The sequence below is a fragment of the Xiphophorus hellerii genome, chromosome 4, assembly GCF_003331165.1.
Source record: "Xiphophorus hellerii strain 12219 chromosome 4, Xiphophorus_hellerii-4.1, whole genome shotgun sequence".
In the NCBI taxonomy this organism is placed as follows: Eukaryota; Metazoa; Chordata; class Actinopteri; order Cyprinodontiformes; family Poeciliidae; genus Xiphophorus; species Xiphophorus hellerii.
Genome location: NC_045675.1, coordinates 13,762,762 through 13,780,569, shown reverse-complemented (window position 1 = coordinate 13,780,569; position 17,808 = coordinate 13,762,762). Strand labels below are relative to the sequence as shown.

Here is a 17,808-nt window from a genome sequence, read left to right as displayed (position 1 = left end):
ACTTGTGCATACATTAAGAAAAAAGAAGAAAATTACAAATATTTTCAAAAGTGTAATCTGATGATGAAAGAATAACACTCTATTCACATTCTGAGCACCCTCAAGTGACAAATGCAGAAAATATTGGGTGAATTTATCAAAGGGAAGGTCAGGTATTTCAGATGAAGCAGCTCTGATCATTCAGTATCCCAAGATAAGGAAATCTTCATCGGTGTAGACAAAGTGCTTGCATAGCACAGCAGGAGAGTGTATAACATCAACGACTCATCACTGTGACATTTTCATTCATGGTGTCTCATAGTGTAAGATGAATGTTACAAAAAAGACAAATCTGGCTGTTATACAAAAACTTTTTAGCTGCAAAACTAAAGCCCCACCCGATATTTTCAGGATAAAACTGCTTTACTACAGATGATAATATATAAGCTTGGTTGATTCCAAATACTTATATATATATTCCTTTATTTAATCAGGTAAACCGTTGAGATCTAGATCTCATTTTCAAGAGGGACCTGAGCAAAAAATTTGCAATACATAGCAACCTGGTTACAAGATAAAAACAATTAATACATATGCACAAGTATAAAACAATAAAAACAATTTAAAAACAATGACACTGTTTCATAGAATCTTGTTGCCTATCTTTAAGAACTGCTCGAAATAAGTCCAGTGAAATCATTTCCGACATCTTAAGTTCAGACTGCAACTGATTCCACGCTGTGGGGGCCAACACACTGAATGCCTGCTTTCCTTTTTCAGTTCGAAAGCGTGGGACATGCAGAAGAATAATGTTATTGGAGCGAAGAGAACGAGAACTGACAGTTCTATGTAGGAGAGTGGATAAATATGCTGGGGTTAGACCGAGTAAAGATTTATACATCAGGATCATTAAATGATTGTTTCTCTGTACACTTAAAGGAGGCCATTCAGCTTTTGCGTACAAATCACAATGATGTGTCAGACGTCTACTACCGGTTATAAATACTTAACTGTTGGGAGTAAACTTTTTTTTTTATTTCTATTAATAGTGTGATAATATGACATTATACTATTCATGTGGTAAAAGTCAATGAAACTCATGCACAGTCTGCAGTATGTGCTTAAATCTGAAACACAAAAATAACACCTGCAAAAGCTGCACATAATTTCTCTATCTATGGCCAAAAAGCATTCTAAAGAGAAACAGTTTTATCTGCCTGACTAAAGGTGCTCAGTGGTCAGCTTTAGATCAACATGGTTGTAGTAGCCAGCTCCCTGGTGTATCCTTTATAAAAGAGTACAGTTATATATTAAATTTGTGAGTGTGCGCGTGTGTGTATGTGTGTTGCCCTACATGTGGCATGTCTTATGTGAGGTATAGCTGTGAGACAGATATGTGCTTGGGGCAGGGCACAAGGGAAACTCTACAGGGAAATTGTAAAAGGTTATACTTTATTAGTGACTCTCTTCTTAGTGTCACTCTTTCTCTATCCTTTTCTCCATTTATAGTAATTATTGTTCACTATTTGAGGTTAGAACTATACCAAACATTTCTATTGTTTGCGTGTACCAAAGACACGCACAATTATTGTGAATGTCTCTGGTTAAGGAATAATCATGTGCCATACAGCCTATTTTGTTTTGTATGTCATTTGCAGTTTTATGTATCTGACCTTTGTGCTTGACCAGTCAAGCTGTCATACCTGAGAAGGATCCCAGTTTTGGAGCTGTCATGTCCCCTCCATCATAGATCTCCAGGGAGTCCCAGTTGTGTTCTGTCGCAAACGTCATAACTTGGATCTAACAAGTAAACGACAATAGTCACTGAACAAAACAGCTTGCAACTTTACACAATCCTGTACAACTGGTGCATTAAAAAGCGACAGTCTAACTGCATACATATGTGTGTACCTGTATTCCTGCTCCTTCACTGACATGAATCCTCCACAGACAGTTTAGAGAATTAGGGTAAGGCTCAGGATAGCCAGGAGACAATATTGTACCTCGACGTTCAGTCAAATTGCCACTGCAGGGAACTAAAATGGAGGCATAAAATATACATTTTTGGTATAATTTATACACTAAGTAGCTTTTAATTAGGACAGGATGATGGAATATAGCCTAAAATAAAAAAAGAAAAACAGAATGATGTTTTGAACGGAGCAAGAATACATAAAATTATTTACATGTTTGCAAAATGCCAGCTCTCAACAGTGAAAGGTTTCACATCAGCATAGATAAAGTTTGCTAAAACTGCAGTGAAAATGAAAACAGTTACTTTTATTGTCTATTGCAATATGATTAATCATAACCAAAACTACCTAATATGTTAAGATATGTTTTCATTTCTCTTTATGTAAAGTCACTTCTCAGACCTCATTGGTGTCCAACCTGTTCTCTCCTTAGCAGAGCTACAATGTCATTTTTTCTTCTGGAAATGCTACAAAAATGTATATCTGAGTTTTTCCACATATTGCTTATTAAATTTAATGTTAATTAAAGAATGTAAAACCTTTTTACTACTTATATAACAACATAACTAAAGTAACCTGTGAAATTATACATATTTTAGAACAGAGAGGAAAGTCCAAAATTTCTAAGCATAAATTACATTTGTTGAAAGTCATATTTTTTGTTTCAGTAGTTTGTTGGTCAAAATTCTGTGATTCCTACAACCTGATGGTCTTTTGTGTAATTTCTGACTTATCTAATCAAAAAACCAGTTGCAAGCTTTATTTTGGAGGTGTGTGGATTTGCTAGTTACAGTCTTAATATTGTGCAGGTCAGATCTCCTCACCTATACATATAGGTGTCGATGAGTTCCATTGCGCGAGGGCACCTGGTACAGCCTGGCATCGAATTGCGCTGGATCCTTTCAAAAGATACCCAGGACTGCACTCGAACCGGACAACGGAGCCTGCTGAGAACTCTGAGCCAATTCGTCTGCCATACCGAGGCTCTGGCACTGAGCTGCACTGACTGTCACTTGTGCGAGGCACAGCTACAATGAAGAAATAAGTTCAATTGTATTGAAAGAGAATAATTAAAGCAACAATTAAATTCATTAGTAAGAAGGTTTTCAGACTCATATGATTTTATTTAATATTCTATAAAAGAAACTGAATTTTGGATGTTTAAAAGCTGTAAGCCATAAACCCATAAATTTACTGAGGGTAAAAACTGGCATATAATTGTGAGTAATTAATCTACACAAAATAGAAGTTTTAACATTTTTGAATAATTAGTAAAACATATGTATTTTTCAATTATATTTATTTTAGTGAGAAGCATCAGTATATGCATCTCACTAAAGATGCATGTACTGATGCATGAGGAAAACATATTGCAACTAAGAAATAAACGGTAATGAGTTACCTTGGTAGACAAAATGAAAGCCTTTAGCTGACTGGCCACTCTTGGCATTGAACCGAAGCATGATCTGATTGGATGTTGCCAGCGGCAATGTCTCTCCTGAAATAATTACACATGATTTTTAAATTAAAGTAAAAAACTGAAACCAGCATAAATGTGTCTTTTAAACATTAGTTTTAAGAGAAATGTTACACATAAAAAATGTATAAATCAAATAATACAACAGTTTCATATAAACATCCATGCACACGCAACAGCAGTGGCACACTGTTTAACACTAAGTACTTGCCTAACTGTCTACACTTAACTACACTGGCTTATTCTGATTATTTTTCAGCAGATATCCCTATATATTTCCCTTTTATGGTTGAATATGAATGTTGCACATCATTTAACTGTCACACACAGATTTAAAGGAAAAAACACAAAGACAGACAGAGGAAGTAACAGTAATGAATGAGGCAAATGTGACCTGGTGTGGCTGACATTTAGAATCATCATTAGCACTGTCATGATGTGTGAATGTGCGCGTGTGTATGTGTGGGCTTTATAGAAATGCTTGTGTGTTAATTTGTTTCCGTGCCAAGATAATCAACCAGTTAGATGGAACAATGCAATACAAAGCTGTTTGCCCCTTCATATGTGTAAGTGTGTGTAGGTGTATGTAAGACTGATATAGATAACATTATTTTCTATAGCCTGCTGTGTTTGATTGTTTTCCATTCTAAAAGCAGAAAACACAAACCGCAATGAACTCTGGAATAAGTCACATCTGAATGCTATTCAAGCTGGCTCTTGTCCTATTTAAATGAATTGTACCTGGAAACATATTGATTTAAATTGCAGCACCATTTCTGAAAGAAACCTTGACATCTGGAGAAATAAAAGAGTGTTCATAATTCCACAAACATAAAGATATCGGATCTCTAAAAATTATTTGCAATTTATTATTTTTTGCATCTATGATCAAACTATTTGGCACCTACACAGTTTAAGGAAAGTTTCTGAGCTGGAGTCTTTTGATGAACACAAAATTGACGTATACGTGATCTCCAGAGAGGGAAATCTAATGTCACATTCATGGATATTTCCCTGCAGTGTGCCTGCTAGCAATGACACAGAAACTTATATATGAAGTAAAACTCAAAAGCAATGGCATCACAGTTCGCCATGAGCAATGTTAATCAATATTTCCTCATATTACATTCCTCAAATTTTGTGATATGCATCGATTTTGCAACAGCTGTCAGATTTAATCAATGCATGGTGTGTTACTGTGCAATGATTCAAAGCTCTGCCAAGCTTGGATGACTCAAAGTTGGAGGGTATGCAAACCCATGGAGGGTTCAGCTCCTGTACTGCAGATCGTGCCGTACCACTGAGACTCTCTGAGCTGCTGATTTCTTCTTGTGAAGACATCCCATAATAAATTTTCATCAAATAAATCACTGTCGAATAAATTGCAATAACGACTGGTGTGACCCCGTTCTATAGCCAAGGAGGCTATTTTTTTCCCTACACATATTTTCATTAATAACCCTTTTTAAATTTTATTAAATGTTTTATCCTTTTAATCTTATTGTACATGTGTACAATGGCAATAAATTCAATTTAGTTCAGTAAAGGTAAGGAGGATTAAAGAAAATACAGAAAAAGAAATTTTACGCCTGAATAGGTGCTTTTCCATAATACAATGCCTTTACAACTATAGAGCGCATGCTAGCAGTTCAGCTGTAAGGTTGACAATACTGTGTAAAGACATAGAAGTCTCTCACTTGTGTGAGGTTTAGACCTAGAACTAGTCAACATACTCACCTGAATGGGATCCAGCAAGGGAGCTGAGCAGTCGAGCATTATCATTGGCTCCATCAAAAAGCTCCACTGAGTCATTCATTGCCGTCTGGAAAACAGCAAACTGACCAAATACCACTGCAAATGTCAGAGAAGAAAATATATAGAGAAAAAAAACAACCTTATTAATACCTTTATTAGTATAACTTAGAAAGCAACCATGTTCAGTGTAGAAAATGAAGCACTTACCAAACTGTGGGGACACTGTGATGTGATAGGAACACATCTGTCTCATGGTGTAGTTTAAAGGATAGTTTGGGGATAAAACAACACCCTCAGATCCACTATAATGTCCTCCACATGGAGCTGTCCACACAAAGAGAAATAATTTAAGCTGTTAGCAAAATTAACTAAATTTAGAACACACTAGAGGAACCAATTATTGATAAATACATTATCAACAAGTATGATTCTCTTCTTTATGGACATTTTTAGAACAGAGAAGTTGGAAATGATACAATGATTCCAGGTCTCTGAAAGGGACTACTGAGACAGCCAGTTTACCAGTCTTATGCATAATAAAAGTGTTATAGACATTTTCTTCTGAAGTTTATTGTATTTGTGTCACAGCTACCCAAATTTGAAACTGTGAGCAAAGAAATAGCTTTCTGTCACAAACCACAGGCCATTTGGTTTTCTTTTGTGTTCTCTTAATTATTTCAGGGTTTATTATTGTTAAAAAAATGTCTTACCCTATTCAGTTACTTGGCATTACGGTTATTGTTTTGTTATTATTGTATTTATTTGCATTTGGTTTCTTAGTATATTTTTATGTTTTTGCTTTTTTATGGATTTATTTCTCTTAGATCAGTGTTAGTCTTTTATCTCTTGATTTATTGTTGTTCCTTTGTGTTAATTATTCACCTTTCCACAGTTTAAGTGTTTGCTTTCTTCTTCAGCTATTCCTAATCCCTCTGAGTAACGCACACCCATTCAATGTTATTCTCTCAGTATATACATTCACTGAATCTCATTTTTCTTTGCGGGTATGTCTGCTAAATAATGCTCCATTCTGCTTGACATTGCTCAATCTGGCTGCAGTGCATTCCATATAATTTTGTCCTTTCTTCCATGTTCCTGGCTTGGATTTGGATTTATTTAGTGTCTTGATTTTGGTTTGCACTTTTGAACATTAGACTTTGCTTTTGCAATATATATTTTTTTGTATTATTAAATCTATTTATATCTGCTCCACATCTGCCTCCCTTTTGCCTGCAATTGGCTCCTCCACAACCACTCCCACCCCTTCTGTGACAACTATATAATAAAATGGCACAAAAAGAAGAAAAGTCAGTTGATTGTGTTCTTTCCAGTTGTTTCCACATTATTGCCCTTTTTGTTGAGAATGTATTGTTGATTCAACTTTGACACAAACCTGAATAGTCTGAAATGTGACATAATAAGTGCATATCCAGGCACCCGTGTCTCTACTACATACACAAAATTTGATCTACGTCATACTCAACTTCACACATGTTGAGTGGTGGATAAATGTTGTATAGCAAATTATTAATTCAAAAACACTGACCTAATAAATCAATACAGTAAATAAAATGTTTTAATAGGATAAAATGCATCTTAAAATAATATGTGTAATAATAACACTATTAAAACAATTTAAAAATATCTCTCACTGGAAATAAAAACATGCACTAACATACCAGCATATTATGAAATGATAGAAAACACACTAAAAACATAGATACACATCAAATGGGTTGTTCTGGTGAAATCTGGAACAGTAGTTTTATCCTTTTGTGTAATAAATTATCATGGGGCTGTGAAATTGCATATAAAATTTGATCTTGCAGGCCAAGCAACATTCAACCCACGAGCCCTGAGCTTTAGATGGCTGTTTTACAAGAACGTGGTTTGTTAATTTTGATCACTCCATATATCAAAGCATGGATTCGCTTCCACTCACCTGTATGTATAATTAGAATTGCTGCTCAATTTGTCATATGATTTATGTGACAGAGAGAGGACTGTAAGATTTATTTCCAAATTTATTAGCTCAATTCTATATGTCATTTTTGTATTAGTTTTATCTCCACACTGGCAGGTTTAATCAGATAGGATAAAGCAAAAGAGAAACACCTCCAGCTTGTTTCAGTACTAACACACTGTTAAACTTTTAACATTCAAATGTGGAACAGCTGCATTAGATCAAAATGTCCTTTTTCTTGGAAACTTCTAATTATAAACATATGCAGTTATGTGAATGTCATTGCAGTGTTACCAGGAAACAGGGCGCTTGGCTCACACTCAAACACAAAGATGATGAAGAGTTAAAAATAAGTAAACAAGTTACTACTGTCTAAAAACCTCTGACATCCACGTACAATTGGAAAACTGGTCTAGTTATGTTTTCTCAGATTTGTAACTACTTGTAGTCTTCAGTAGACATCCTTGTTCTGTTCTCTTTTGCATAAAGCTAACTATATTTGGCTCAAAGGTTGATTAGTTAAAAAATTTTGTTTGTCTTTGATTATATAACATAAAATAACATAAAATGTATAGCTATTTGATTTACATTTGTAGGACACAGTCGTGGACACAAGGACACAGTCATTAACATTATTATTATTATTATTATTTGCATCTTGCAACTCCTTATGTGAAACTAAGAAACGTTGGTGCTGTGACTTTTAGTAGTAGATTGCAGATGGTTCTGAAATAAAGACATCCTACTAATAGAAATAACACAGCAGCTGACACCAGAAGCATAATTATCTCCACATTAGATTAAAAACTTGATTTTCAATTTTGAAAAGCACATTTGCTGCATGTATTTCTTTTGCCAAACCCTCTCTAAATGGCAAATTTTTCTGAATAAAAATATCAGCGGGACAAACACTAAGTGACTAAACTTTTGCAACCGGCGCTCGGAAACAGTATGTGATCTGCAGCACAGCAGTGTTGTTTCAAAAAGCCTATTAACGCATTCAGCAACAGCAAGACCTGTGAAAAACAGGCCTAACTCTGGCTCAATTCATCTTTTGCATCCCCAAGAGAGCAAGAACTCTTGTCCATGAACAGTATGTGGGTGTGTGCACACTTATGCTCTTAATAAGGCAGAGGTCACTGACATTTATGTAAGTGTCTCTGAAAGTGAGTGCACAAAACAGCTGCAAGAAGCCCATCGGTCAATGTCATCTCCCCCAATACACACAATACATTCTCTCCGCGTATTTTTATTCCTCTTCTCTTCACCCTCTCTGGCCCTGTACTCATCTTGTCTTGTTGCGGTTGCTACGGCGTGAACCTCCGAGGGTCAGATCTATTATCCACCAACGTCATTAGCTGTGACCCTTAACAGATTTTAATTATCATCGCCCCTGTGCTTGTTGAAAATGTGAGAGCGTATGAGTTCAAAGTTTGATCCTGCTCTAAGACACACGGAACAACACTTTGTGAATTAATCTGCTGCCAAAGTCATGGGGCTCTAGTGCTGAGATGCGAGGATGTGATCTTTTTGTACAGGATCATAAAGTTTAAATGCTACCAGTTATTAGATGGAAACATCCCCTTAAACACACCCTTGAGGGTTACTCTTTCAAGTAAAAACGTCAGCATTTTGGTCTTGTGAAAACTGAGCATGAAAGGCTCAAAAAGTACACCAGAGAGCCCTCAAGCACTTTCAGTTTTCACAGTAGGGCATTCGTGAGCCCCTGAGGACTTTTCTGTAAGATGTGCCAAAGTCTATGAGACCAAAAGCGTACACATTATGACTCGGTCCATTATGTTAGCCAAGATTTGCTCAGGGAAATTGTTTCAAATAGTGAAGGAAAAATTCTTTCAAAACTTCGTTTCCACTTTTCTTGTATAAAGTTGTTTCATACCCACCCACTCCATTTCTGCTTCTTTCTATTTTCTTCTTGTTTCCTAAAGCTCCATAGTAATAACCCCATTTTTTACTTCTCCCCCTGACCTTAGGCTGTGATATTGATTGATATTTTGGATTGACTTTTACTGTTCTCTTGTTTTCAAACCCTTGGGTCTAGAGGTCTTGTCTTCATCTACCCACAATCCTCCGGTGGTGCTGCTCTAGGCTCGGATGTCAGCCTCATCAGAAGGCTCCATACACATGCTTTGATCACTCACACCCTCTCCCTCAAACACACACAAATAAATGCAAAAAAAAGCCATACAAGTCAGTCTCCTTCTATCACACAACCGTATACTTTGATCATCTACACACATACATGAGACTTCAGCAGTCCTACCTCTGACTACCAATATATCTCATCTTGTTTTTTTCTATTGCCCAAATACACATACTGTACATGTGAAAGTATTAACAGATGACTAACAGCTCAGGAAAAAAAAATCATCTGAACATTAAGTTGCAGTATTTCGAACAGTATATTCATAGCATTTATAATAACTTTATCTTTTCCTGGAGAATATCAAACTTAAATTTGTGAATAAGCTGTGAGTGGATCATGTCCACATCATTACCAGTTAGTATAACTCTAATATTACATATGTAATGGTATATTGACATACAGTCATGGGAAAAACTAATATAACCCATGATATAGTAGTTTGTAAAGTCGACCTTAGCAGCAGCAAGTGAATGATTTAATCAGTCTCCTCACTATTGATATATTATGACCCAATGTTGTTGTAGTTCATTGACATTTGTAGCCATTAAATGCAACACACTCAAGGTCCCATCACAGGACTGGATTGACAGTGAAGTATCTGCAGACTTGCTATGGACATGGAAATGTTGTCTTTTTAAATGATGATTTCAGACCAAAAACCAGACATATAAGTTTAGATTGTTTTTTGTTGTTGTTTTATGCAAAGAAGTCTAGAACTTTAGGAAACAGGAAGAAAATAGAAAGAAGCAGAAGTGAAGTGAAGCAAGATGAGAGGGTGGGTATGAAACAACTTTATACAAGAAAAGTAGAAACAAAGTTTTGAAAGAATTTTTACTTCACTATTTGAAACAATTTCCCTGAGCAAATCTTGACTAACATAATGGAGTCCTGTAAAGGAGGCTTTGGGGTAGATATGCTGTTTGGCTTTATCCAAAAAAAGCATTGTTGTTAAAGTAGGTGACAGAAAGATGAAATCTTATTTCAAACTAATAAGGGGGAAATAAATCTTAATTTTATGAGATTATAATTTAATAGATGCTGAGCAATATAAAATAACGTAATAACTTTATATCAATAGCAATAGCCTCTCTCTCATGTTACACTTTGGATAGAAGAGAATGCAATGGTTCCTGAATCGAGGAATTTTTATTACTACTTAAATTAATTATCACAGTTCAGTTCTTATAGATAATTCAAATTAAAATGCAAACTGGCAGGTGTCAGGTTTTCGGTGGCCAACTTTTAATCACAAACACACATTTGGTTCTATCTCACTAAACTTTGTACATTTTTCTGCATAAAAATACTAAGCTTACCAAATTCACTGCTTCTTTTTTTTACCTGTCTTTGTTAGGTTGTAATCCTGTCTGTTGATCTTGGAACATTACCATTGTCTTTTTATCAGATGAATAATGTAACAATCTTGTAAATAATTGTTGTTACAAAGCAACAGAATCTTACTTAGATTTAAACTGGATAGAAGTCATTTTAATAAATCTTTCAGACCAGCTAAAATATGAAGAAAAAAAATATTTCAACTAATTTGTGTCATTGACATAATTACAATGAGGTAAAAAAAAAAGTGGTGTTCCTAACAAATATATCCAACTACATTTTGGTCTCATAAAATGTCTGTTTAAATCAAACATTTACAGTATATTCAAGTATTTATTAAATGCAAGTGAATAACATTTGTATGGCATGTTAAAAAAAGTAATCTAGGTTGAACAGTTTTTTTTATGTCTTTTCAGATAAATTGATCTTTATCTATCAGCTTTCAAGCGTAGAAATAATATACTCAGACCAATAACAGTTTCAGATAAAAGGAATTTACTCATTTTAACAGATATACACTGGAATAAGAAGATTTTAGTGATTTGAATTGTAGTGTCAGAGTACGATCACATCTAAAATCTGTAGGACTTTGGCTCTTGAGGACAAGAGACACTGATTTAGCACACCCCTGATGTCCTAAAGTGCCCATTTTTTGAGTTTCATCTTAGGTTAACTAACTTTACATTGACTTTATTGATCATAGTATATATTTCTATCAGTAATGGTTAGTTATCAAGCTTATTAAGCACAGTGTGCCGTTAATAAGTTGTGGCTGACTGAAATTTTGACTGGCTGTATGAAGCTTAGACTCGAGCTTCCGATCCCCAAACTGTTGCTGCAAGCTGTCAGTGAGCGGTGTATGAAGGGTGACAAACAGGATTATCCCAAAAACATGTTTTCCTGATAAGCACAAACTTACTCATTTATGTCCAAATAGATTAAGTTGTCATGAACCTAGAAATTACTTTTTTCAATCATAAAAACTTGAATTACTAAAGACAAGAAACACTGATTTATGCATTATGAGAAACTATCTATCTGATCATATGTTCTGACAAATGCATAAATAATTGTTAAATGATTCAGGCTTTCAAACAGATGAGTGGTGTACCCTGATTTGTGCTTAAGTGTGCATGTGCTGGTGAAGGTGTGTGTTTGTGTATGTGCTTATTGCCTCTAGGCGGCACTCTATAATAGTCTCTTACTTTATCTCTTTCTCTGTATCTCTCCTCCTTTCTTGCATGCACCCACACACACATGTCAATGCACGCCAACACACAAATATACACACACCCCTATCAACAGTCACAGAGAATTCCTTCTTTCTCGCACCAGCTCTTAGTTACCATGGAAACCAATAAAAGAGCGGTTTGAATTGGGAGGTGTTTATATGTGTGTGTCCGCGCAAGTGTGTGTGTGAGAGTCAAAGCAAGAAAGGGTGAGGAAGCTTGAGAGAAAAGGTGAAAGGAAAATACAGAATATATCAGAGACAGACATAGATGGTGGGAGGAAAGTAAAATAAGAGCCAGCAGTTGTTAAGGGAAGGACAGAGGAAGAGGAAAGAAGTACGCGTTGAGAAGAGGATTAAAAGAAGGAAGACCGAATGTGGAGGGAGTGTAAGTGGAGATGTATTATTTAAAGAGGTCTCACCCCGTCTAATGAGTTTGGTCTAAAAGCCCCGAGAGCTGCCCAAAGATAGAGAGACAGGCAGAGGCTAAGAAACTTCCCTAACTATGTGGCGAGAAAATCCAATGTGGAAATGTAGTCACAGGAGTTGGGGAGCAAAATTGGTTACATTCTTCTGCTTTGACTTTGTGAAGTAGCTTATAGGCTTCCTCTAAACTGAAGCAACCATTTTATAATCTATTAATGTATGTGGATGTGCAAGTCACACAATTACTAAAGCTGAAATTAACATGGTACAAAAAATGTTTACGATCTTTTTCAATTCTGAAATCCTTAAAATTGTGAAATACATTTAAATTGGTACACTAAATAAGCTTACTTGCTGCTATTTTCCTGAATAGGACTTTTTAATAGTACTGGTGGTTTAGATGGTCCTGTGTTGCTTATTGTATAGTAGCCTCACTACTGTCAGTCTGCCCTGGGGTCGCTGTGGCTACAATGTATCTTACCACAATTAGCATATCAATGTGTGTTTGAATGGGTGAACGACCATTCATAATGATTTTGATATCAACTCTGTATCCTTTACACATCATATACTGTAGCTACATATTTTTTTGCTTTCTCCTCCATTCTTATTGCAATACCTGTTGCAGTCAGATTATAAACTAAAGAGATTGGAAATTAAAAAGACCAGGATCTCTCCGTTAGCTTAGAGCACTGGGATTACCCTTTGATGACAAGAGTGCTGGTTTGACATTGTTCACAAACAAAAGCACACAAGCTCCTTCTCTCCACACACTGAAAAAAGAAAATCCAACTTAAAAAATATTGATATTTATTTTTTCAACTTATCTAATTAAGTTTATCCAAGTAAATATAGCAAGTGTATTAAGTTGTTATGTTAAGCAAATATAACAACATAAAGTAAATTTGACAAATTTAATTTGATTATATGTAACAGATTAACTTTTCTTTTTTTTTTAAGTTGGAGCTCCATTTCTCTTTTCATTGCATAAGACCATCTTTCTTAAAACCTACATGAATAATTAAAAAGCTTGTTTTGACTGTCTGGATATCTCAATTTAACAGCTTGTTAAATATTTTTCTATTAAAACTTTGGCAACAAGTTTCTGACTAATTGCTGTCTCATAAGTAAACATTTAATTTCAAATTAAGTCACAAAAATATTAAAAGAGTAATGTGATGAATCTAGACTAAATATAAAGAAATTTGATATTTTATCCAACAAAATCAGAGACTATTTTTATATTGATCTCTTTTGAGATCTGCTTATATGCAAGTTTGTTTGCTATACCAGGTTTACCATCTTGTCAGAATCACAAACTCACCGCATCTATGATACATATAGCACAAGCAAGCCTGATCTACAACCAACACAAAAACAAGATTGTTGTGTAGTGCATATACATAATTTGGTTGTGTCTCTTAACACATGCATGTGTTAAGTATATTGGCATTAGAGTGTATTTTATGACATGTTTACCATACAGCCAGAATTGTATAGATACCATATCTAATTAATACTGTGAAAGTAAAGGCCTATGACATTATCAGATATAAGATTAAATCTTTCTGCTGGATCTAATCTATCTGAAGTAGAAAAAAAACTGTACTGTCTCTATAATGAAGCATTTCATGGCCTTATAAATTTTGTTCAAATCAACAACAGTGTTGAAAATGTATTACCCCATTTACTACTCCCAATTTTGAAGTTGAACTACAGATTAATTATCAATTTCCTCTTATGTACTTTATGTTCCTACAAAGGAACATAAAGTACAAAAGATCTCCTCTGTACTTTATGTTCCTTTAAAAATAAAAATACCACACTCAGCACTTAAGAGAATTCAAATTTCAGACTGAGATCAATTTAAACTCCTTGTTTTCAGTGTTGTATAGTAACGAAGTAAAAATACTTCACTACTTTACTTAAGTATATTTTGGAGTACTTCATACTTTCCTGGAGTATGAAAATTTTTGATGACTTTCACTTTTACTTCACTATATTTCCGAACTTAATTGCGTACTTTTACTCCGATACATTTTCAATGTGTGGTTTAGTTACTCGTTACAAAAAAGCGAGAGAGAGAAACGCAAGTGTTTTGACCCCACCTACTGATTAGCAAGTAGCAAGCAGGCTACCGAACAAAGTCGGTAGCCTGCTTGCCTGGGCTTGTTCATCACCACCAATAGGATACTTCTTCTTCTTCTTCTTCTTTTCTATTATGGCGGATCACAAGCAACTTTAAGGTGCATACCGCCACCTACTGTACATGAGTGTGTAGTAGCATTACTTCATATCTATTAAATTCTACTTTTTAATTTTGTATTCTTAAGATAAATAAACAATGCTTTCCTTAATTTGTGAATATCTGTTATGTTTCCTTCATTTCCTAATATACCTTTAAGATTCCATTCATGCCCCATATTTCTAACTATTCTCTTTAATTCTTCCCTTTCGAGTTCATTTGACTTACAGTTCATCAATATGTGTTCTACATTTTCTTTCTCTCCACATCTCTCACATTTATCATTATTTTTCCTCCCTATTTTATAAAGCATGTCATTTAAGTAGGTATGACCTACTCCTAATCTACTAATTATTATTTCTTCTCTTCTGTTTCGTTCATTAATGCTTCAAATTCAAACTGACTTTTGTACTTCATATAATCTTCTTCCTTTCTTATCTTCATTCCACATTTTTTACCATTTCTTGATTTCTTTACTTTTAATTAGGATACACCTGTTTCGCTTCTCCCATTAAACACAAAGCAAGTCTCGCAATCAGTAGCAGTCACATGGAAATTCTATCTTACAAAAACTCCCCGTTCAACTTGAAGAAACACATCGAGGTAACGTCTTATGAAATGGTTATAATCCTCCTGTTTCAGTAACTATAGCTTGGTCACTAGGCACTACTGTATTGGGAAATCTTGACCATAAATGAACTTTGTTTGGCATTGTTTCAGTTCCACACGTGGTGTATTTAGCTTAGGCCTAATGTTGACTGTAGCAGGCTACCTAGACTCCTCTGTTCAAGGGGGGAGAGAAGCCATAGCGATAGCAATTTAGACTAAATTTAACGAATATAGGAAAGGCATGCAAGTTCAAAACCAGGTTTACAGATGCCAATAAGCTGCATTTCCCTCCCAATTCTTTTTTTCTTTTGCATAATGACCAGTTGTGTGCACCACCTACTGACTGTAGGATTGACTGATTCACTGATTTGTGAAGTAGAGTAATCGTAACAGCTCTTTTTCTTCATGTTGGCCGCATTTTCAGTACTATTTATTTTTCTCATTTTCAGCACTGACCTTACTTGAAGGGAAAACTTAAGGCTTACAAAAACTTTGTATTTTCTGTCCTGGAGGGTTTACTAAGAAGCTGGTTCAGTTGTAAAGCAGGTTAAGTTAACCTTGTGCTATAGGTAAAGCACCTAATTTTCTTAACTAAATGATGCCTGCAGGTATATCTATTAGCAGGTTTCATTTTGCCTGCACTTGGTTGGGTACATTATTTTAAGTGTATTTGACAAGTTTACCAAAATATAAAAAATGTCATTCAAACTGCATTTGCTTTGTTTTACTTTTTACTTGTACTTTTCATTACATTACTTGAGTACATCCATTTTTACAGTAATTTCCATACTTAAGTACAAGAAGTTTCAAATACTTTAAGACTTTTACTCAAGTAACATTTCAGTCAGTGACTTAGACTTTTACCAAAGTCATATTTTGGAGAGGTACTTGTACTTTTACTTGACTCTGAGATTTCAGTACTTTATACAACACTGCTTGTTTTATTTCAGTGATTACCTTCAAATAAGTAGTTTCACAAAAAAAAGGCAAGACAAAACTTTGCAAATCCTGTATTGGTTGGTTAACATCTATATGTGGCAGCTTTTTTCCACAGAATGAATGAATGACTAAATAAACAAACAGCAACAACTAACAGAGCAGATGAAATGAAATGCCTGATGGGATTTTTTTTCTTGCAGTGTTACCCACTGCTGTTCCAAAATTGCATTTCAGAGTGCAATTACACCATCTTTATTCTCTCCTTCTCCCACTTCCAACACCCTTTACTACTCAGACATTATTAAACAGAGCCTTCATAGAAGAGTTATGAAATGATTATGAGCTATAAATAAGAAGCAGTACGTGTTAATCTTAAAATGTCTTCTACCTTGCTTTTTTGAAATTTATATCTAGGAGGTATTTTGGGAAGTCTCTGCATTTCAATTTCCTCACACACACGCATAAAGGCAAATACCCAGCTTTAATGGGACTTTGGCAGGTGTCACTTTATTGCCTCCTTGAGCTGCCAATCAAAAAGACAGCTTAGCCTGCAAGACCTGACCAACTCTGATAACACATACTCACACACAGGCAGGATGGCAATCCTGAACCAATAAGTCTCAGATTGATTTCAACAAGTTTCAACAATCAGTCATTGTAAATTGGCATGACAGTGCTATCTAAATTGAGTTCCCTGTAAACCATGTAAGTATTGAGAGTGACATGTAATTTACCACTGCTGAAAAATTGAAAATGTAAATGTAGGTGGGAAAGTAGCATAACGAGGTTCTTACTGTTAACTGAACTGAGAAAATGTACTCAAAATGTAAAATTCACAGCCAAAGTATTGGATGTCAAGGTTGCTTATAATTGTTGCATCATCAAATACAGATTAAATGGGACTTGAATGTATTGTGGAGCAAATCCAAAGGATGTCAGTCCATCTTTAAAGATTATGTACAACAGTCTCTGAATGACTAACAATTTGTGCCTCACAATCTCTTGCCTTGTCAGCCATGAATGTGCTTGCCCTAGGAAGACAAAAAAATATGGAAAAATCTGGTGATTTGGTTTACAGTTTAATTTTTGGTTCACACCCAGATATGTGTTCAACTGAAGCAGGATTGTAACCCTGCTGTTGAAGTCTCACATGGCACCTATGGGTGCATGTGATGGATGTATGCAAGCATTAATCATAATACTTCAGCATCAATCTACATCAGGATAAAATGTTTGACAAGATATGACTTTTTCCTGTTCCTCTGAATTCTTATTATCTCTAGTAAAGTAAAGCTAATTTAATCTATGTAATCAGTTGCTGTCTCTTTTGTCACACGGCTGCCCTGTTCCTACATCTGTCCAGTAATCTATGTATTTTACTTACTACAAGTCAAAAGATGTCTAAAGTATATTTAGTCATGATTATTTGAGATTTATTTAAGCACTTTATTCAGTCAAAGTTGCTGTATCATCCATTTTCTTCCAGGATTTAGTTTTTCAGCCAATATTGTCATCACAGACCTACAATGTAAACCTAAAACCAAGATGCATCTTTTCCATTACATTAGATATGTCCTTTGAGAGTTATTTAAGAAACAAACAGACAACAAAACACTCTCACTTGCATTAGTTCAGGTTAAACACCAATTAAAACAATTTGATTACTGGAGTGACTTTCCACTGTGAGACTATTACCTATTCCCTTAATTAAATCC

At 35.0% G+C, this 17,808-nt stretch overlaps 1 protein-coding gene across 4 annotated transcripts in view; it reads right to left on the bottom strand.

Moving 5' to 3' along the window:
* LOC116718451 (CUB and sushi domain-containing protein 1) overlaps positions 1 to 17,808 on the bottom strand; it is a 431,730-nt gene that overhangs the window by 75,953 nt on the left and 337,969 nt on the right. For all 4 annotated transcript variants that reach the window (XM_032560407.1, XM_032560409.1, XM_032560410.1 and 1 more), the window contains exons 33-38: positions 5,392 to 5,508; positions 5,167 to 5,280; positions 3,355 to 3,450; positions 2,777 to 2,980; positions 1,891 to 2,015; positions 1,683 to 1,779 (exon numbers count right to left, since the gene is read on the bottom strand). In XM_032560407.1, the coding sequence (XP_032416298.1) occupies positions 1,683 to 1,779; positions 1,891 to 2,015; positions 2,777 to 2,980; positions 3,355 to 3,450; positions 5,167 to 5,280; positions 5,392 to 5,508 (753 nt within the window). The remainder of the gene's footprint in view (positions 1 to 1,682; positions 1,780 to 1,890; positions 2,016 to 2,776; positions 2,981 to 3,354; positions 3,451 to 5,166; positions 5,281 to 5,391; positions 5,509 to 17,808) is intronic.